Below are 22480 nucleotides of genomic sequence, written 5' to 3' on the forward strand. Positions count from 1 at the left end.
CATGAGGTTTCTGGTGTAAGAAAGAAAGCATGAGTATTTGATCCTGGTCTCTGAAGAGAGCACCTCATTTGCCAGAGCTATGAAAACAGTGCAGCATTTCCACATTTAGAACTTCCTAGGTTCTTTTCATAATGCTTCAATAAAAAAGATCACTGCAGTGAAAGGATTATTCATGACTGTTTTCTCAAGTGTGGCCCAGGTCTGTGGCTGGAGTGTGAGCAAGGAGCAGTTCCCTGACAAGCAAACAAGCTGACGGTGTTTAGAAACTCCCTTAGATACACGGTCCTGTGTTTCATTTCTCATGCCACATGACAAAGAGGAAGAATTTAGGTGGAGCTGATTGTAAAGGAGGGAAAACATGCCATGGTCTTCCTTTAGTTGGCATCCTGAGGACACGAAGGACAGGGCTGTAAAGACGATGAAGAGCACGTTCCTTCTCTTCATTTTGCTGGGAGTAGTAGTGTCTGGTAAGAACATGATTTCATTACACTGCTAAAATTAGAACACTGTTGGCTGTTGTACTTTCTCTTGGGAACTTTATAGTACATATTTAGGGATCAGACACAGATGGAAAAAATCAAGTAACAATTATTTTCCTACTGAAATAGATTACAGCAGTGGTTGCAGCAGTATAATGAAGAGAATATGACCTCTCACAAGACTTTTTTTGTGGAAGAGGCACTTCAGTGTGCAATAGCTGCTGCTGAGTGTGACAGTGTTGGAGTGGGAAAGGAGGTCAGTTCTGCCAGAAATGCTATCTACTCTTAATATTGTAGCATTGTCCCTTCAAATATTGTTAGCATTTCTATTTGATGAAGTAAAGCTGAACAGAAAAACGCTTATGGAGAATATTAGGAGGATATCAGTATTTTTGCTCAGTGTAAAAACACAAAAAGTTTGCCAATACGTACATGTTAACAACTTAAAATGGATCTACAAACTACAATCTGTGTCACTGATGGAGTTGCTTGTAGCAAGCTGTCTTCTCAGGTAGCATCACTTGCTCTCAAGAAACTGAAAGAATTTTTCCAATCCTCAGAAACCTGACAGTATTTGGTGTTTTCTTTGATGCCCCCCTGCATTTTGTCAGGGCATTGCCACTGCATGTGAATCTAAACTGGTCCTGAAGAACAGAGTTTGTCTAACCTATGTGGTTACGGGAAGAGAATAGCTTGAAGATATGACTCAAGCCCTCTGTAAATGTTAATGAATCACAGGTAATTAGGGCTTGAATATATATATACTTCCAAAAGCCATTCTCATAACTGCTTTATATTGGGCTCAGAATTTGTTAATGATTGGGACTGGTAATTCTGATAAATAGTGTATTAAATTTATTCAAGCACGGTTCATGCTGTGAAGTGAGGAGGTAACCAAGGACTTGTGGAAAAAGAGGGAGGGCTTTTGTAAAATCAGCTGAAAGAAGAAACCATTTAGATACAGTATAGAAAATTTCAGTTAAAAAAAAAGAGCAAAAAGCAAGCACTTATGGTTTAGAAAGACGAATCCTGAGTAAACAGCCAAGGAACCATTCAGAGATAATATGAAAATATAAACTTTTTTCCCCCTACATTTCTAAATGTTATGAATGATTTAATAGACTTTGTAAATGCTTTCTGTCAATGAACTGACTTGTTTTAAGTACTAGATACTGAACACTGCCCACAGGTTACATTCAGAGCTCAGCTCCATTTGTGATGTATTCCCAGAAAGCACTCTCAGCACAGTCTCATTTACAGAGGCAATGTTTATTGACAATGGTTTCTGGAATCTTTAAGAACACTGAGACAAGCTTAGTCCTTCACTGGGTTTAGGGAAGAGGGACTGTACTCCATGCTTTGCCTCATGGACTCACCTATCACTATTGCGTTTGCTTATTGGGAAGCAAAGACACTAGGACCCAGGGTCTTTGGTCCTATGGGGAATGATTATTTGAGAGTTCAGTAACAGAAGCAGTGTCTGTCACACAAACACAATTCATTTGTAATCTGCTCCAAAATGTCACTAGTGAGTCAGAGAAACAAGATTTTTGATAGTTTAGGGCAAAAATCACCAAGGCTTCTTCTAATGCCATTTGAAACTCTTGGAGCTGATTTCTTCCCTCCAGACTAAAGGCCCTGCCACCATTGAGGAATGGCAATTGTAGGGCTTCTCTGGGGGCTGATGTGGGCCATCCTTCCTCAGCCACATGAAGAGGGGCAGAAGGACGTGGCTCCTTCCCACCATTCGGAGGTGTTGCAACACAGCACATTTCCCTTTGGCATTCCTAAGGCTCAGGCTGAGCACCCAGGTGCAAACATGCTGCAGACCTGATGGCCTCAGAACAGTCCCCCTAGAAGCTTCTTACCTTGCAGCTGCCCAGCAAAAGAAAGACTTCATGGTACTTTTGCTGCAGTAGTTGCTGGGATATGAGCAGCCTGGCCTTTTGGTGAGCAGGGTCCACTGCTGTCCTGGCATGCAGTGCACGGAAAATGTTACCAACAGCAGCCAGCTTTCTTGGCAAGTGTTTTGGATAAGCCATCAGCATTCTGTCCTTCTCAGTCTCATTGAGGTACGCTGCCAGTTTGGGGATATGAAGGCAATACTCCTTAAACATCAGCTATCTGAGGTGAAAATAGCACAGTACTGAATCAAAGAAAAGATCGATTCTGCTGCCATTAGTAATGGGCTTACTGCAGTGCAAACCACATTTCATCAGCAAAAGGAGAATAAGGGCATTTTGTGCTCAATGACACCTCTTGGCAGCAGTTGTGTGTTCTTGCCAGTCTGGGACTCCTGGAAGTAATTTTTCAATCATTTTCATCCTACAGGAAGAAGAACCCCACTGCTTAGGGGCTTGCCTGCAACAAGTACTGTTGAAGAAAATGCACCAGCTGGTGTTTCCATTTATACCTTCAATGTGACTGGTTCTCCATTGTCTTCTGGAGTTGTTGCAATACATCCTACCATAGTAAATTCGAATCCACTTACGGAAGCATTTGCTATTGTATCCGCAGGAGATCTTGTGTATAGGGTGAGTTTTCTGTTCAGTTTGAGCAATGCTCCGTCCTGTCGGTTCATGGCTCCTGGATTGCTGAGAATTGGCAGTGCACAGTGACTCATCTGTTAATCAGAAAGGTGTTAATCAGAAAGGTAAATGCAGACTGTGGTGCTATTTGGACATACTGCAGTAGATAGGACAAATGAGTAACAATAGTGATTGCAATTAATTGCATCTAGGCAGAAACCACTCATCACAATAATCACTAGGGTATATAGGACAGAGTTCTGTTTTGTGGGTTTATCTGTAGTTATCTGTAAGTTTTTCAACCTACTTAATATGAAGTTGCCTGTGAATTTAAAGTGGATTGTTTAAATCACATGGAGCTCCTGCTTGGACACTCCCACCTAGAACTGAGATGAGTTTGACTCACTTCCAAAACAGTGTAAGCTGAGTCAGATCAAAGCTGTGTTTAACACTGAATGAGAGCTGTGACCCATGAGGAAGTCACTTGGAGGTACAAAGTTATCACACTTCCACACATCCCTGATCTATTTCTATCGATTGTGTGCTCTTGTTCTGTGTCAAATGCAAGACAGTTTCTATTGGCTCCAGCTAGCTTTCATTGCTGGATAAATTAGCAAGCATTGCCTCACATTTGCCACTGGCAATGAGTGTTCAGAGGCATGATGCTTGTCAACTCATTGCAGCCCACTTGTGTGTCTGAATCTCAACAGTGATGCTCTTGAGCACCTTTAAAAGATACAGATACATACTGAGTAGAGTCTTAAAAAATAATTTATTACGCTTTTCTTCTGAGGAGGTTTCTTGAAAGTTTCTCACTTCCTATGCTGTATTGTATCATTCTGAATTGAAGCTGTCCCTTCTGCTGCAAAATATAGTCCTTTCCTATGCCTGCTCATTCCTGTCCTGTGCCATCTACAAGCTGTGCAGCACTGTGCTTCTTGAGGAGTGGGACTGGAAGACAAATCTGAAGGAAGAATGACCTTGCAAATAGCTAAAAGTCTCTGTCGCTCCAAAGTTCCAGCTTGTCATCATCATTCTTACCACAGTCCCATTACTTAAATTGCCTCTGAGGACTTTGTATAACTTGACTGAACAGTAATTGGTATTGGGGTTACCTAACCCACTTGAGGAACTGGAATGAGGTGTTTGAGCCAGTGAATATCAGTCATGAGAAACTCATAAAGAAAGCTACATACCAGTTGTGCAAGTTAGCAGTTGACTGGCAACCCACAAGGCAAGGATAAATGCTCATGAGTGTCCTTAGTTAATTTATTTGATGAATTTTGATACTTTTATTTATTTACACTATTTTTAGCGGATTTGTACAACATTTTTCAAGAGTAATGTGGTCCAAAATGAGATTCCTCAGCTCTTCTTACTGCCACTAAATCTTTGCTAAGATACAAGCAATATTTGTACATAAGGTATGGGGCCTACAGCTTAGGTAAGTATCTGTTAGCACAGGCTCTCCTGTATTTGTGAACCAAGCCCTTTTGCAGCAAGCCTGGGCAATATCACACTTCTTGATATGCTTTGGGGTTTCTGAGAATGTCCTCATTATTGAGATGTAAACACTGTGCTGAGGGAATGAAAATATATTGTGCTCAAAGCTATCTTGATGTGATGCTCCCTCTGCTCCCCAGGACTGAAGGGGAAAGCAAGGAGCAGTGAGACTTCCATGTGGAGTGAGGGGTGGGCAGTTATGGAGTGACTCAAGATGCTGCTCACTGTATCTGCAGCTGCTTCAGGTGTGTGGATGCTGCCTTTGTCAGATAGCGCTGCTCCTGCCTGGAACCGAAGTAAACCACTCAAGCCTGCACCAGTCCAAAGCCATTCTTCACAAGTGCAACTTCAAAAGAGATCATCTAGATTCACAAAGTTAGCAGCTACATTTTTTTTTTCTTGTACCAAGAAAGGAAAGTTCTTGCTTCTTTATTAGCTTTCACAGTGATGATTGTAGCATACAACTTTCAGCATCCTGCTCTTGCTCTGATCAAGGCCTACGTCCAGGCCTGGGGCCCCCAGCACAAGGAAGGGACTGGTAGACTTTAGGCTCCCTTCCAAGCCAAGCCATTTGATTATCACCTTCTATTTTAAGGGGTGATGTGCAGAGCTGGAAGCCTTTCAAAAAAATCTCAACAAATCAAACATTTGCATTATCAGGCTTACAAAACATAAGGACTGTGTTAATTTTTAATTAGTTCAATTTCCCCAAGCAGCTCTGGTCTCACTTTCATGCGGTGTGCTCTTGCAGCTCATTCCTTCCTGTGGTTTCCTGCAAGTCTTCTCCTAGACCCACTTGCAAAGGGAAGGGCCTTGTTCCTGCTGGGCTCTACAGACTCCTGCTGCATGATCCTTTCTGCAAAGGAGATGTGCTTGTGGTCATGAAGGCAACACTCTGCCTTCAGGGCAGGACAGTTCCTGCCGGGCTTTCTGCTCCCCAGACTGTCCCTCACACAATAAGTCCTTGCATTGCTCCACAAAGCCACAACTTTTTGGTCTGCCTGTCCTTTTTTCCTCACATTTCTTGCACTGGCAAGAGCTGTGTCAGTAAGAGGAAGATTATCTAAAATGCTCACTGCTTGTTGATGTTCCTTAGATTCACTCCTATAGACTGTAACTTACATCTCTTGCATGATGTGCTAATAACATTGATTTTTATTTTCAGGTTGTTACCACAGGAAACCCTATCCTAGATTATGAAACTATGCCAAAGCGCTTTGATTTACAGATTTTTGTTGAAGATACTGCTGGAAGGACTGACCTCAACACACTAACTGTCCAAGTAGCAGATAAGAATGAACGTCCTGTGTTTTGGGGAAATATGGCAATTCAAAGTAAGATAATGGTGGCATCTGAAAAGAGCAGCACTCAAAAAGATGGCATCAGATACATAATTTCACAGCACCCAATGCCTGTAGTTAAAGTGGTCCAAACATTTTCCCATAGGAAAACAAAGGTGGAACAGGATGATGTTTCTATCAAAACTTTATTTCACACAAATATTTGGCATGCTTCATCTCCAGAAATGCTCGTTTATTTTTCTTGAAGATTTGACTAAAATTGATTAAGACATTTAAATATATTTGAAGAATGAAAAAAAAAGGAAAAAGATAAAAGCAATATTATTTTTTATATGTTCCTTTATTTATATTTGCATGCTTTATCTTTTTGTTTGTTTGTTTTTTGGTGTTTTTTTTCTTTTTAATGAGATGAAGTGTCCTAGAGATATGAATTGTGAACCCGAAGTTTGATAGGGATGCAGCCTACACAGTATGGATCCATGCTGCAGTAGTTTGTTGAAATTGGACAGATTTGGAGAGGGAAGATAAATTTAAAGAAGTGTACGCTGTGGCTGTGCAAAAATTTGCACACACAGGAAACCAGGTTTGCTTTAAGGTCACAAAAATGCAAAAAGGAAAAGTCTGCAACAGCATCAACAACGAGGCTGGGTGTCTGGATCCACAATAGCACAAGGACATTTGATTGTAGAATCAATGAATCATTTGAGTTGGAAGAGACCCGTAAAGGCCATCTAGTCCAACTCCCCTGCAGTGCACACGGACACCTACAGCTAGATCAGGTGCTCAGAGCCCTGTCCAGTTTGACCCTGAACGGGGCATCCACCACCTTTCTAAGCAACCTGTTCCAGTGCCTCACTGCCCTTATTGTAAAAAACTTCTTCCTTACATTGTTTTTTTTTTCTTAGTATGACAATATCACACTCATCTGCTCGCGGTAGGTGTTTGGGAGGGCTGACCAACCCCCAGACCCAGAATGGCAGTGCTACACGGGCTGCAGCTGACTGTGTGGGCTCTGCTGGGCTGTCCCCAGGGTTGAGCTCAGCACAGCACGGCCACAGCACAGCCGCTTCTCCAATGCCAATGAGCATGTGGGTGCTCCGTTCCATACAACATTCAGTTTCTAAGGCAAATTAGCTTCCCCGAGGGAAGAGGCTGTGTCATCTTCTCAGTGTTGAGGCTGTCTTGTGTATCATGGGTGCTGATGGAATCTAATAATAATTAAATGTGACACTTCAGGGGATTGGCACAGCATGAAACATACTACGTGAGAGCTTGTTACAAATAAGTGCATCAGCTTAACTCTCAGCTAGAGCTGCCATAAATTGGTGAGCACAGATGTCTGATCTGTCTAACTGCATGGCTGTAGTTAACAGTACCAGCCACAATTAGATACTAATTGCGCATTCGTTGGTTATTAAAAAGCATCTCCCTCTCATTAAACCTTATATTTGTATTGTTGTCCTCTGGGAACAACTCATTACGCTGCTCTGGGGTTCCCACTGCCGTGATGAGAAGCAGCAGTCAGCAGGGGTCACAGCAGCAATTAATAGTCCAGAAATGCCAGGTTCAGCAGACACAAAGGGCAGAAAGCAAATAATGGGATCTAAGGAGCTGTTGTTCCACTCATCACTGTGCCTGAGCCAGCTGCCGGTGGCTGAGTGTGGGGCAGCAAAGTTGTGGAGGAATACCCCTTACTTTAAGTAAGGCAGGAGATTAAGCACAGGCCATCTACCATGTATTCACTCCACAGATGTAAAGGAAAAGTATAAATGAAGAGGAAAGGCTTTGAAGTCTCCTGGCAGGGGGCAGGGGAGGGTGTGAAGGGGATGGGGATGGAGAACAGATCACGTTCTCTCCATCTGCATGGTTGAGACAGACATGTATCTACAAAATGCAGTTGTCCTCCATACCCATTGAGCAGCTCAGGGAAGACCTTATTTACAGATCAGTCTGTCTCAACTATCAGTGAGGGATGTCTACACTTTTTCCTTTTAGTCTTTTGAGTGTTTGTGTTCATTCCTGTGAGAATTTTGATAGGGGCTGGTGAAGTGAGAGCACACATCAGACAGTAATGCACCCAGACAGCTCCAGAATGTCAGTCTTCTTGCTAGTGTGCCCTTCATTATTGTGCAATTAACACTGTGTGCACTTCTATCCATGCAGCTGTGAGGATCTATGTCTTGGAAGGAATGCCTCCTGGACTCATCTACAGAGTCAATGCAACAGATCCTGAAAATGGTGAACTCAAAGTAAGCTGAGGAAAAAAAACCCCAGAAATTATATCAACCGCTGTATCTGAAGTGCTAATTGCCTCTTCCAACAACACACTTCATCATCAGGAACACTGGAAAAGGTTGAAGCGTTGTCAATAATAAATTGAGGAAATCCAGCCTCAATGTTTGAACACAAATTGTATTTTGAATTCTCAGCATTCCAAAACTAAGGGGCACTAAAGGCAGAATTTGATGCAGTTAATCAGAGATACAGCAGGAATCATTTATTTAAAAACAAAAATTGGCTTCAGAACATTTTTAGTAGATTATAGTGACTGAAAGCATGTATAGTTTTTAATCTTCTATGTCACAATATAAATTCTTTCATATGAGACAGTAAGGAAACTGGTCACAAGGCAATGGAATCTTATTTTTGTGACAATCCTGGGGCACACTGTGACCCTCAGTTAAGCAAATGGATTAACATATTGGAAAATACTCTGGATATCAGCAAAAATCCCTGGGAAATGATAACTTTGTTTGCAGAAAGGAGAAAAGTAGCAGCAATTAGCTAAGAATTGTTTTGCAGCTCTGTCCTGTTGGCTGTTGTTACATAAACGAGCACATTCAGGAGCTGGACTCAAAGAGGGAAATGCATCTATGTGTTTCCGTGCTTCATCATGCAGTTCTGGGTCAGACACTGTGCTGTGCCTCGGCCCTTATACAAAGCAGTGCACGACCAGAGGGATGCTCAAACAAAATGATGCAGAAACTAATTCATTCTCTTCTTCATTTCAGTATTCACCACTCCCTGAATCAGTGCCATTCCAGGTCTTGGAAAATGGAGACATTTTTTCAAGAAAAAAAATAGATTACGAGAAGGATCCACACTGGTGAGAATTTCTCTTATTCATGTGCTTGCAGTAGGCAATGCTTTTCTGTGTAGCCAAAGAGTGATTCTTGTTTTGTTTTCTTATTTAACAGCTATTTTTTAAATATAACAGCGACAGATCCAGAAGGACTAAACTCTACTAGAACAGTGAATATAAATATAATTAACATCAATGATGAAAGTCCTTACTTTACCACGTGAGTGAAAAACTTCCATTGTACTGAGAATGTAGATGTTTTCCCAGCTTTACTGCCTTGGCACCACCGGGAGGCTGTCACAGAGGGCAAACTAATACAGCAACACAGTACTACCAAGAATAGTGTTTTCATTTTGTTATGTCTCCTATTCTTTTACTGAAAAGATTTGCTTTCATTTCCCTTTTTTATTATTTGTATTTTTATTAGTTTTAAGTTTTCCAGGTTCTGCTCTGGCGCTAAGGGCAGCCAAACAGGCTTGTTGTACTTGTTAGCAAGTAGAGGTCAAAGCTATGCAAAGACCTTCAGACAAGTTTAGACAAATGCCTGTTCTAGCCCATGTGAGTACAATCATACAGAACTCTTCATGCAGATGTGTGTTTCTCTGTAATAATGTTTATTCATGCAGAAATGTCTAGACATAAGAAGGTCTCACTTTTGATCTGTCTTTTCCTCTTCTCCTCAGCCACACACACTTGTAACGACCTTAGTCCTCTTTGAAACATTGCCATTCCTGTCTCTGTCATAAGCAGGAAATTGTGGTATCATAACACAGAAGTCAGAAATAGCTTTTGAAAATAAATGGAGCTTTAGTTGAAATAAAGAACGTTGTTGAAAATTTGAGAAATAGAAAAGAATAGCTATGTGCTACCAGGGGGCTATTTTTTGTGGTGGGAAGCACAGTGAACAAATGGTTTCTGAATCAGGAAGTTGACAAGCACAGTTCTTACAGAATTAGTCTGATTCTGCAGTTGATTTATCTCTGTTGTTCTGTGTGAGACACTAATTAGATTCTAGATGTTCTCTTTATGTCTTCTGATCCTGAGGCTGTAGAAGGTCCCCAGCGGGAGTATTTATGGTGAGATCTCACCTGCCACCTATGCAAAGAGCTGGCAGCCCGAGGCTTGGACAGCTACACTCTTTGCTGGGCAAAGAGCTGGCTGCAGGCTGGGCCCAGGGAGTAAAATGGAGTCAAATCCAGTTGGTGACTGGTCGCGAGTGATGTTCCCCAGGGGTTGGTACTGGGGCCTGTTCTGTATTTTACTGATTATTTGGATGAGGGAATTGAGAGCACCATCAGTAAGTTTGCAGATGACACTAAGCTGGGAGGAAGCGACAATCTATGCGTGGTAGGAAGGCCCTACGGAGAGATCTGGGCAGGCTGAATCACTAGGCTGAGGCTGATTGTATGAGCTACAACAAGACCAAGTGCCAAGTTCTGCATTTTGATCACAACAACTGCATGCACTGCTACAGGCTTGGCTGGGGCAGAGTGGCTGAAAATCTGCATGGAGGAGAAGGATCTGGGTGTGTTGACTGTCGCTTGACTGAACATGAGCCAGCAGTGTGTTCAGGTGACCAAGAAGGCTAGTGCCAGCCCAGCTTGTTTCAGAAATCGCGTAGTCAGCTGGACAGGGAGGTGGGTGTACTCAGCTCTGGTGAGGCCGCACCTCAAGTGTTGTGTTCAGTTTTGGGCCCCTCACTACAAGAAAGACATTGAGGCTCTGAAGCATGTCCAGAGAAGGTCAATAGGGATGTGAAGTGTCTGGTATACAAGTCTGATGGGGAGTGGCTGAGGGATCTGGGATGGTTTGGTCTAGAGAAGAGGAGGCTCAGGGGAGGCCTTATTGTTCTCTACAACTGCCTGAAAGGAGGCTGTGACAAGGGAGGTCGGCCTCTTCTTTCAGGTAACAGTGATAGGGCAAGAGGGAACGGCCTCAAGTTGAGCTAAAGGATGTCCAAGTTGGCCATTAGAAAACATTTCTTCTCAGAAAGAGTGGTGAGGAGTTGGAACAGGCATGGAGGCGATGGAATCACCATCCCTGAAGGTGTTCAAGAAATGTGTAGATGTGGTACTCAAGGACATAGTTTGGTGAGCAATGTTGGTGGTAGTTGGACAGTTGGACTGGATGATCTTAGAGGTCTTTTCCAGTGTTTATGGTTCTAAGTCCATGTAGCACCTGGACCACGCCAAGAAGTCACTGGGCATTGGTTTGGAGCAGTTCTCTGGGTGCTGTGTAGGTTGAGGTCAAGGATCCAGACCTTGCTGGCAGAGCGATAAAGAACCTGGAGAAATGGAAGAATGAAATATTAGAGAAAGATATGGGTATTTTTGTTGTTACTTGAACTTCAGGTACGAAGTAACCAAAAAGGTTAACAGCTCTATCCAGAGTGCTTTATAAGCAGCAGGAATCCACTTGCCAGTGCCAACGTTTGCACATTGTGTTCTAGACTGATTATTTCATCCAAATGTTGCCATTTCTGTTTATTTATCTTTATGTCTGGAATGCCGAAGGAGCTCTTTTAAATATTTATCTAGTTGTTCAAGACGGTGAGTGGAGTATCCATAACACCTAATGTCTAAGACTCAGTTGTTGTATGACACAAATAAGGCATGGTATTTGTTTGAATCTTTTCCCTCTTAGAGGGACCGAAAATAGAAGCTGAGTTTGTAAAGAGCTTGAAATTAAATTACTCTGTGAGCTGTCCTCACTACGCACATGCATGCCCTCACCCTGCTAAAATGTGAGCTGCATGCTGGGACTATGTGTTTTCTGACACTATAATAATTAGTGCTGAGATGGGAGTTGGGAAACTTGACAAGTTAGCAAACCTTCTTTATTTTCTCCTGATCAAAGCTGTCAAGAGCAGAGTTTCAAAGGGTCTTTCTAATTGTTCCCGTGGTATATGCAGGCACATCTGTTTTTGGTGTTCACAACACTGCATCAGCATTCACCCTTTTGAAATTCTGGCTGCTAAAATCAGTGGAAAACTTGTGGAGTTAAGAAAACAGAGAGCAAGAAAACAAATACGTGCTTTCTTCGCAATTATATTGCAGTGTCTGAAAGCTCTGCTTGAACTGTGTTGTAAAATACGACTGGCAAGTGGTGGGTCTTCTGACAACAGGACACAGCCCAGACATGGCTGTGTAGGAGATGGCTCCAGCTCCTGCCCAGCTGTATGAGCCTTCGGTGTAATAGGCATTTCTTGAGAATGGCCCACTCCTTCCTGAGAGATCTGTCTGGTGGCGACAAGGCAATGGTACATGTAAGGCTGGCGGGGCTGTGAAGATAGAGCTGCAGAGAGAGGTCAGAGTTGTGATTCCTCTCTGGGGCATAGGGCTCATGTCTTCCTGAACTAGGAACTATGCACTAGTCTGTTTGTGGTGGCACAGTTTGAAATGCACAAAAAAGCTTCTGTCTTGAAAGGTGTACCTAATGCTTCTTTGAACCATTCAGCATCTTCAACTTCCTTTGACTTTTAGAAGTAGATGTTTTGTGTTTGTGCACTTCAGGAGAATAAACCACCTTTCACATAGTCTGCACAGTTTTCGTATGCTTGTCCATACCTGTTTTAGCACATGGGTCAAGTACCGTAAGTGCATACTTTAGTGCCTATGCGCACACTCAGTTGCAACCATTATAAACAATCCTACACAATTGTCTGCCAGACCATATCTGAGCCACAAAACTCACTACATGGGAAATCTGGGAGCACTGGCATGACAAACAGCATCTGTATTTAAAATGAATCAGACAGACGTTGGGAAATTGGAGCAACATCACGGGGACATCAGCAGGGCACCCACAGGAATGTTCTTTATTGCCTCTACCTGAGGAGCAGCTCATGCTTTTTAGTAATGCTGTTGCACCCCATATGCCTCCAGCATTCACTCCAAAATATAACTGTTACTGCTTCTATTTTTGTTTTTCTCCTGGAAAATAACAGAATTTACAGGAAATGACAGGTTGGTTCTGCAAGGAGACAGACTGCTTGACTGAACAGCCCTGTCCATCTTCAGTTTCCACAATTCCGTGAAAGTCAAATTGCAGTCACTATGAAAAAGTTGCAGAGAAAGGGAAGGACAGTTATTTTTGCAGCTCTGTCATGCTTAATGCGCACATCGCAGCTCAGCTGCTGCTGCCGTCCAGCTGGCAGAACCACTGACTGGGATATTGACTGTGACAACTCCAAGCCCAGCATGGCCGAATGCTTTACCTCTACAATTGGTTGCTCAGCTAAGTCTGTGCTCAGCTGCTCTTGCAAACACAGGCAGGCCTTTTGCTGAATGAACATTGCTTTCTTTTGTAGAAAACAAAGAATCTACAGGATTCCTGAGGAACAAAGCCCAGGAACTGTTGTTGCCAATATAACAGCTAAAGATCCTGATGATGAAGACTCTCCTAGCAGACTTTTCTACAGCATCCAGTCTTCTGACACATATTTCTCCATAAATCCATGTAAGACAAACAAAAACATACTTTCTGACTCTCTCAAAAAAGAGAGTGGCCACACAGAAGATGTTTTTGCCTGATTGTTTCTGACTTTCTTTAGTGTCTCTCCCTATAAAAAAGAAATTCTCAGCATGTTTTTAGGGCCAAGTTCTTCCATCAGCTGAATAAAATTAAGTAAAATATATTAAAGAAAGTATACCAAAGGTGATTTATTGACAAATGTTTTTTTATGGCTGGAGATTGATGATTCCTTAAGTGGAAGTTGAATCAGCTGCCTTTTTCTCGAACAGTTGTAGTGACTTTTCTGGGGCTCTTGCAATGGCTGCAAGTACTTGGACCACAGCTTACTCTCTCCTACATGAAATCTGTTCTAGCACTGTGATGCACAAAATCTGCTGCTCAGCTTCATGGCTTTATTCATGCCCCTATTCAGGTGAGGCCATTCTAAAGAGTCATCTCCTGTGTGCTGGTCCCAAGTCCCCATGCTCTCTGGGATGCACCCATGTCTGTCCTGAGGATTTTGCTCCTAGAGCTGTAATTCAGCTCTGTCCCTCATCTGCTATTGTTTTAAAGATGTTTATCACAGTGGTAGAATATGGCACCCGGCTGTGGGACATCAAGATTATCCTCACATGCTTTAGATTCCCTGTGCCCTTTGGCTGTGCATTGCTACTATCCCTCTCAATTACACTCCAAAAGGTAGAGGATATACAAACTGTTCCTTTATCTCCTCAGGACTCTGGCAACAGTATTGTGTTCTGCCAGAACAATCTTCTCTTTTTTGGATAGAGGCTAACAGAATTGAAAAAGTAATTAATTGAATGGCTGATCAGAGCACTTGACACAAGCCGAGAGCAGATCTTTTGATATATGAGTAGATTTAGATATGGTGAAGTGTGCTTGAAATACAACAGCAGAAAGTTAAGCCATCTCACTAGTTAGAGAACAAGGACAGCATGGCCTGCTCATTGTGCTTGCTGCTTGGTGAGTGCACTCAGCTCTGACTTGCACCATTTCCTTGAGAGTGTAATGAAATCTAAGTGCTTTTCAAGCCCTCTGCTGAGGTTGCCACTGGTGTATTTTTGAGCAGTGGGTATTTATCTATGAAAGGCTTACGCAGAGCTATCAAAGCCATTTTGTATCATTTTAAAAAGTAGTTAAACCAGTCATAATTTCTGGAGAACAAAAGACTTCAGCTTGCTACCTGTCTGCTGAGCTACCCCGTCCTCCCACAAGTACGCCACGAGTGTTTACTGCCTCCCCTGAGGGTGAGCATCTAACTGCTGGCTGCTTTTCCCCAGCAACTGGAGTGCTGCAGGTATCCGGGAGAATCGACCGCGATGTCCTTCCCCTGCAGCTCCATCCCAATGTCTCCATGATAATCCGGGTGGAGGACAGCCCTCGTGTAGGGCACTTCAGTGAAATGGAGATCACAGTCATCGTTGGAGACATCAATGACAACCCACCAGAATGCAATCCCTCCACCTTCAGGTACTGATGCTCTGATTGCCTTAGTACTGCCTTGTTGCCACAGCCCAGTGCCCAGTGTAGGGCACATTGCTTAGGGTCCTCAGATCTCAGAGCCTCTTGTCATATATGTCTGTGCAAAGTAAACTAGTCATGGACTTTGCCATGGCTCTGAACTCTCTGAGACCTTTGTGAGCTTTTCAAGAACCATGGAGATGTGGCACTGAGGGGTGTAGTTAGTGGACGTGGTGGGGATGGGTTGGTGGCTGGACTAGATGATTTTAAAGGTGTTTTCCAACATTGAAGAATCTATGATTCTATGATGATCGGCTGGCTTATGTTTGTAGATGAGGATATGACATTATCTCAATTTCACAGAAAGACTGAGGTCAAAATTGTCCATCTGAAGTGCTGGATGTCCCATGCTGTAGGGGGCACAGCACTGCATAGGGTAGTTCCCAAAGTACTGGACTGTCCAGTCCAAAGATGGACTGTTCTGCAAATAAAGATCCAGCATCTCATGCCAAGGCCTCTGCAGTGAGATATTCCTGGTTAGTGGGTGTCTGTTTAAATTGTTTGCTCACTAGCTAAGATAAATGTCTTGCGTTTAAATCATGTAGTTTTATGGACTAGCAGGAAAAGAATCCAATTCTTCAGAGCACTGCTTGGTTACAATGTCCATGATGACAGCACAACAGTCTCTGTGGTCCATTGAGCTCAAACTTTCATCTGAATGAGGCAAAAGTCTTCAGGGGAGAAATGAAAGACTGTATATAGGGATTGTACAAGGGAACATCAGGGCATAATGGCATTTCAGTTAGTTCTTTATTCTTTTATGTCTTACTTTCTTGATTAAGATAAGATCGGCACCCTCTATTACCAGTTCCATCACATGCGTCACTGAGACCATCACTGTCAACAGCAGGGCCAGAAACACTAGCTTTACAAGGCAGCAGAATGATCCAGGTATTAGTTAAGGAGAAAAGAATGAACTTCTCATCAGGAAAACATTATAATGTAATGAAAAAATGAGTGTTGTAAAGATGTTTTGAAATACAAATTAGGAACTGAAATAATCTTGAGCATTAAAATCTCATGGTGCCTTCTGTAGTTCAGTGGATTTTCAAGGTCTTGGTTTTGGGTCTGTGTGCTGCTCATTACATGGGGCTGTTATCCACCACAGCATATGGTTCAGATTCTAGATTGCTTCATCAGCTGTTGTCTATTTAGATCTAGGATTTCATTTAGAAAATAAATGGAAGTACGTCGATGTTTTGGCATGGACTATATGAAGAATTCAAGAGGAGAAATATAAGGAGCTCTGATGGGAAACATGTTTCTTTTAAACAGGAAAGAAATACATGAAAATACTACTGCTGGGATAGTTCTTCTTGATCTCAGAAACAGCTGTAAAGATATTGATGTTGATCCACCAAACAATCTATTTAGTTTCACTGGATTATCTGGTTTTGGAAGCAACAACTTTGCTCTGGAGTCTGCTGAGTCCGGAAGACTTGTGGTCAGTCATTTGTAGCTTTATGTCAAGTGGACTCACTGTAGAAAGCATCTTAAGAGTTTTCACAAAGGACATTTCTTACTTTGGAGTTTTTGCCTATACAATAAAAAGGAATTACTGTAATTCATGTTGCAACAGAGTGAGTTGGTGAGAATGATTTGATTAGATGTAAGCTACAGGTTAATAGGACGGTTTCTATGGATCCTACAGAGTTTGGAAGACAGAGGGCTGTTTTAAATCAAAGTGCTAGATAGGACTGAAAAAAAAGAGTTTTTTAGGGCATGTGAAGCACCAACTTTGAAATGGTTAAGCAAAGCAATCTGATACCATCTCATACCTATTTATTCACGATAGATCATGGAAGATCTTTCTCTCCAATGTGAAGGACTGCAATATGGTAAATGTGGTAAATATTCACAAAAGTGTGGTGGGATTTGTACTTTGTGTGATTTGACGTGTCAAAATATGACTTCCTTATGCTAATAGCTACTGTAAAATTTGCATTTGCCAGAATCCCCACCAGCTGCTGGACATGTGCAGTGACGGTTGCTTTGCTGCTTTAAAAAGAACCACAGACAAATACAGAAAAAAGAAACCCCACGAACTGTAGAGAGAGCACAGGCATTCTGCCTAAAAGACAAATATGTGATAGGTGCAGTAAAATGATTTTGTATGACTAACGCTGTTTTTTTCTTAGAAGCATGTATGTGAATGACCACCATCCTTAGCTGCTTCATCTGCCAGCACACAAGACATTTTCAGTGCTGCACAGGATACAATTGTTGTCATCTCTTTGATCACTGTGCTTGTGTAATGTAATAGGCTATCTGAAGCGTCCCATCTCTCCAGGAGTTTTCCTATAGACAAAAAGCAGTGGATGCCTGTGCTTTAATCTCACTGCCCCAGAATTTATGAGGCTCTTGCAGAGAGAGAGTTCAGGAGATTAGGATTTAAAGCTCTATATGAGCCACTGTTTAGTAGCCATTTGGTTCCTGGATAAACAGTTGTGGCTGAACCTGATACCTTTAATATAGGTCTGCACACCTGAGCTCAAGGAGTAACTATTGCTATTTAGCAATCACAGGCCCGTGTTGAGCCAACAAAGGGCATGGTAAATAGCCAGCTCATTACGTGCACTTGGAACTAAGCAGGTAAAAGGCAAAGACCCTGTGCTCAAATGATACAAGTTCCTGCACTAAAGGGGAAGACAGGCAGAAGGAAAGTGTTTTGAATTGCCAAGGGACCCCAAACCATGAACATGAAGGATAAGCCTGAAATTCAATCCTGTAATTGATTTATAGCCTATATTACTCCTACGGGACTATTCTGGGTATTCAAGAGGGAGACCACATCTACAGCATGCTGAGAAAACTGATCACCATCATGAGTGCTGTGACTTCATGTAAGAGAGTATAAATACAATTGTGTTTCTTTTTAATTTAGATGACTGAAAGTATTGATTTAGAAAATCCATCTAATCCAGGAGTTGAGGTTTATTCTTTGACTGTCAGGGTGCAAGATATCGCCTCTCCTAACTACTCAAGCAAGTATCCTCTTTACACATTTTTAAAAATATTTTTCTGTGCTGCAACAGCATGGAGAGAGGAGTACCATATGTATTTTGAATATATGCATGAGAAAATTTCACAGCCATACTTAACTATGATTTCATCTGTGTTATATTTCCAGATACCATTTACATTTATATCAGGATAAAGCCAGTGAATGAATTTTTTCCAGTCTTCAGTAGTCCATCATATGAATTTTATGTTCCAGAAATTACTAAAGGTACAGTAAGTAGCACTTACATGATAGGAGCAGCATTGTCATGCTGACAAATACACTTTTCTCCAAACATGTTTTCATTTATTTGAATGAGGAGAATTGCTCAAAGCTCCTGTTCAGCTGGGGTCCTGTACAATTGCCTAGTACCCCTAAATAGACAAAACTGGCAAGAACTCCAGTTGTACAGATAGAAATCGAGACAGACAAATTCAGCAGTTATAGAAAAAATCTGGGACAGAGCCGAGAACTGAACTCAGATTTCTTGTTTGAGATTGTCTTTCTGCTCTTGCTAAATTAGCATTTTGAAAGGACTGCGGTAGTGCAAAGAAACCATTGTACACTGTACATGTAGACCATGGTACAGATGAGAGAGGACTCCCTTGGCCCAGGCATGGTGTTCAACTGTCACCCCACCATCCCTTTAGGCCTAGCTCACCGAGGAGGCACAGTGGGATAGGGGTGCTTGGATGGGAAGTGTGTGCTCCAACAGGCAGTGTAGCTCCTCAGGCTGGAGCCAGACTTTTTCCCATTTCTGTCACAGTCCAGGGACAATTGCTGCAAATGTGACCTTAAACCCTAATCCAGAAGCAGGATTTGCATTTGTCTGTGCTGAGCTCCATAACTGCTGTTTCAAACTCTCCAGAGAGAAGAGCAACAATTTTTTCTTAAGTTATTCCTCCAACTCAAGCCAGTGCTTGGACACTGGAAATAATTAGTGTGTGTTGGTGCCAGGCTATGGGGTAGCCCTTGCCACCAGAGAATTTCTGCTGTTGTTCTCTATGGATTCCTTGCATTGTGGTATTCACTGTTAGCAGACACATACATGGGGAGCCAGACCCAATATGGTAAACCAGTGTTTCTCATGCCTTTGTTTTACTTCTTTGGGGTGAAAAATTCTAGAGCAGATATGTAGTTACACTTTTATCAAGCTTTGGCAGGAAAGAGTATTCTGTAATTCCTTCTCCTCTAAGTTTAAAATGTTAATGAAATATGGATTATCTTCTTCTTAGTTGGATCCACTATTGGAAAAGTGACTGCCAGCGATGCAGACTGGCCACCCAGTGTCATCACTTATTCCATTATAGCTGGAGGAGGGACCAGGGATTACACAAATGCATTCTGGATCAGCCCAATTAATGGAGATGTGAAGATTTTAGAAAGATTAGACTATGAAACAACCCAGAAACACTTTTTCACAGTGCAAGCCTCAGACCAAGAGAGGACTGCAACAGCATCTGTGAGTAAACCCACTCTACTTCTCCTCCTTGTCTCTCTTCTTGACAAGAATACTTTGAGCATCCTCTGTCATGACCTTATATTTTGTTTTTTCACATCTGGTGGGAGGTGGATGGGTTCTAGGCCTGCTTCCTATTCCAGCCAAGTACTGCCCATGGAGACACTAGGAAGGAGGTACTTAATCTCTTTATTACCTGTTATATTTCAAGGCAATCATTAAGGAAAACTTAGCATCAGGAACTTGTAATCGTGACAGGTTTATCTGTTATATATTAAAATCCAACAAACACAAAAGGACAGAGCTTAGAGAGTAGTAAGCTTTTTCTCTCAACCAGATAACACCAGCTGACATTAAAAAGATCTGGTGTAACAAGGGTGCTTCCAGACATGCAGAAGGCCATTACCAGCATTTCTCTTTCAGTCTGGTTGGTCTATAAGGAATCTTCATCCCTTCCATGGATCTTGCCCTGAATTATTACCAAATTGTACTGAGAAGCCTAAGCAATAATTGTGAAGCAATTTGAGACACTGGAAAGAAAGTTTAATGAATACCTGGAAATATTTATCATTTCTACTATAACACACCTCAGGTAATTCAACTAGACAGACAGATCAGATTGAAATCCCCGTGGTTTTGAAATATGATTCAAGTTAAGGAACCTGTTCCCAAAAGAGTACTGGTCACAAAAAGAAGTAAAGGTCTAAGGAACATTTATGTTTTCTGGTTGAATCTAGTTTGGAAGAGAGGTTCATTTCTCTTCAACTGCTGCTGATTTAAAGAGCAAAACTGGCAAAGCCAAATAGTTTTTGAAGTTAGTAAAATTCTGACCCAATACAGATGAAGACCTTCAGTTTTTATTATTCTTTCCTTTCAGGTAACTGTCAATGTTTTGGAAGTAAATGATGAAGAACCCATTTGTTCACCAAATTTCTATTCATTTCAAATCCCAGTCAGTTTAGCAGTTGGGACCAATGTCAATGGCTTCAGGATTCAATGTCAAGATCGTGATTCTGATCCCAGGTCTTTCCGTTACTTCATTGAAGGTATTGTGTCACAGTGTGTGAACTGTGAACTGAAAACAGTGCAAAAGTGCTTGAATATTGATGGTTCAATTTGATTTGTAAATAAAAATCTAGCACAGTTTGTATGCTGCTTCTTATGGAGAGCTAATTGTGATCCTCAAGCTTCACGCATCATTATTTTGCTGCTTTTGTAAAGAGATGACTCTATAAGTTTGCTGCCATCTAGAATGATGCCATTGCACATTTGGATTGCCTACCACATTAATTAACCACAATTAACTGCATTATTGACAAGGACTTCAGTAGAATGAGGGATATATCTTAATGGTTAAATTTCACTTGCAATTAAAGTTGAGTAAATCTTGAGAAATGAAGGTGATTTCTGTTACCCTGTGTAGCTTTCACTTAGATAATGGCACGTGGTTCAAAATAATTGATCAAACCTGCATGGTCTAGTTCCATGCTGCATGTACTAAAACCCTGTTATTAGAAAGAATGATTGAACCTATTAATCAATTGCATCCATTTGAAGAAGAGTGTGGATTGGTATTCAGCTTCACAATAAAAGGGAATACTCTCTCTTGGGTGAATTTATTTTGCTGTTGCTGATTTTGTAGCTGAGGTTATTGACTTACACTGCTGAAAATTTAATTGTAGTTGCTGGCATGATTTTGGTCTGTGCCAAGAAGTACAGCCTCAGAGAAATCCTGGGCATCGCTGCAGAGCCCAGGACCTTGCTGGGTGCAGTGTGTAGGGGCCCTCTAGAGTGCAGGCCTTGAGGTTTGGTTATAGAGACGTGATCTGTGCTGTGCAGTTGGTCTTTGAGCCAGAGAGCTGTTCATGGCGTCATTATTTGTTGCACAGTAGATGTGTCCTTCAAAATCACCTCAACTCTGGAGCTCTACAAGGCAAAATAAGCAGACCCAAGGTACTTCTGCTACCTTTCTATGGCTTTGATTTCTTTTGGCTCTGGTCAGTCCAAAGACTGCACAGGTCACCAGCAGATCTCCAGTAACCTGAACAGAGAATTAAGAGATGAAAGGCCAGACACATCAATCTCCCTTCTCTGCCTCCTGCAGCAACTCACAGAGGGAGTGAAGCCTCGGTGGAAATTAGCCGCTCTGAGTCATAAGCTGTCATCAGAGGGAGCCAATCAATGGCCGTGCGGTGTGCTCTGCGCAGAGAAACAAGTGGTGGGAAGGGAGTGGAGGGACCTATGAGATGCAGGTGGTGCCCATGTGGCCAAGGGGCCATTGCAGAGCCACCTCAGCAGTGGGACTGCGACATACAAGGGTTCTCACCCTGTCGCCGATCTCACGGCCACTTAGGTTACGGTCCGCCCGGCCTGCAGTGACCTGACAGCCCTCAGACCAGCGCCCGAGCGAATCGGTCCCCCGCTCCGCCTGGTCCATTCTCTCGCTATTCAATACCCCAATATGATGAGCAGCAGATTGGCGTACATCACCCAGACTGGGCTCTGCTGCTTTAGGGTGCACTCCAGGCTACAAGAAAAAATCATTCAGATGAGCTGAGAGTCTCCTCTCATATCCTTGATGGCACTGAGGAGTTTTTACAGCCTTGCCTCAGCTGAATCTTCATAGACAGTCTTACTTCATGATTTTATGATGATTTACTTAAATGATTTTAAATGTTATCAAGTAGATCAAGGAGCCATATGACTACACGGGCATTAAGTGATCCATCGAAGGTTGTCAATAGAAACCAATCTTTTAATTTGCTCCATGTGTTTATTTTAATGTGGGATTTTTCTTCACTTTTCTTCTTTTTTTGATGATTTGTTTGTTTTTCGTTCATTACTGTGACTTGCAGGCAATGTGAACAATCATTTCACCTTTTCACCAATGGCTGGCTCCAACACGTCTCAGCTGATTCTTGCATCTCCCTTTGACTATGAGAGTGGGCTTGATACAAAATGGATTTACAGACTGCGTGTCTACATAACAGATGACAATTTACTATCTGTCAAGAACAAGGCTACACACCTAGTTAAAACTGGAACAGTGACTTTAAGCATCAGAGTTATCCCAAACCCAACAACTGTCACTACCACGACGGTAAGTTCACTGAAAATTATGACTACCCTGCAG

At 42.2% G+C, this 22480-nt stretch overlaps 1 protein-coding gene across 1 annotated transcript in view; it reads left to right on the top strand.

Annotated features, from left to right (window-relative positions):
* The first annotated feature begins 418 nt into the window (after window positions 1–418).
* The window catches only part of CDHR3 (cadherin related family member 3), a 34358-nt gene continuing 12296 nt past the window's right edge, over window positions 419–22480 (top strand). The window contains exons 1-14 of the mRNA XM_042815821.1: window positions 419–467; window positions 2811–3013; window positions 5676–5844; window positions 7975–8060; window positions 8823–8917; window positions 9009–9113; window positions 13203–13351; window positions 14647–14836; window positions 16163–16331; window positions 17772–17871; window positions 18018–18116; window positions 19124–19350; window positions 20225–20393; window positions 22203–22447. Of these exons, the coding sequence (XP_042671755.1) occupies window positions 419–467; window positions 2811–3013; window positions 5676–5844; window positions 7975–8060; window positions 8823–8917; window positions 9009–9113; window positions 13203–13351; window positions 14647–14836; window positions 16163–16331; window positions 17772–17871; window positions 18018–18116; window positions 19124–19350; window positions 20225–20393; window positions 22203–22447 (2055 nt within the window). The remainder of the gene's footprint in view (window positions 468–2810; window positions 3014–5675; window positions 5845–7974; window positions 8061–8822; window positions 8918–9008; window positions 9114–13202; window positions 13352–14646; window positions 14837–16162; window positions 16332–17771; window positions 17872–18017; window positions 18117–19123; window positions 19351–20224; window positions 20394–22202; window positions 22448–22480) is intronic.

This window comes from Centrocercus urophasianus, unplaced genomic scaffold (genome assembly GCF_019232065.1).
Source record: "Centrocercus urophasianus isolate 14NV4802_14NV808 unplaced genomic scaffold, USGS_Curo_1.0 seq_15, whole genome shotgun sequence".
Taxonomy (NCBI): Eukaryota; Metazoa; Chordata; class Aves; order Galliformes; family Phasianidae; genus Centrocercus; species Centrocercus urophasianus.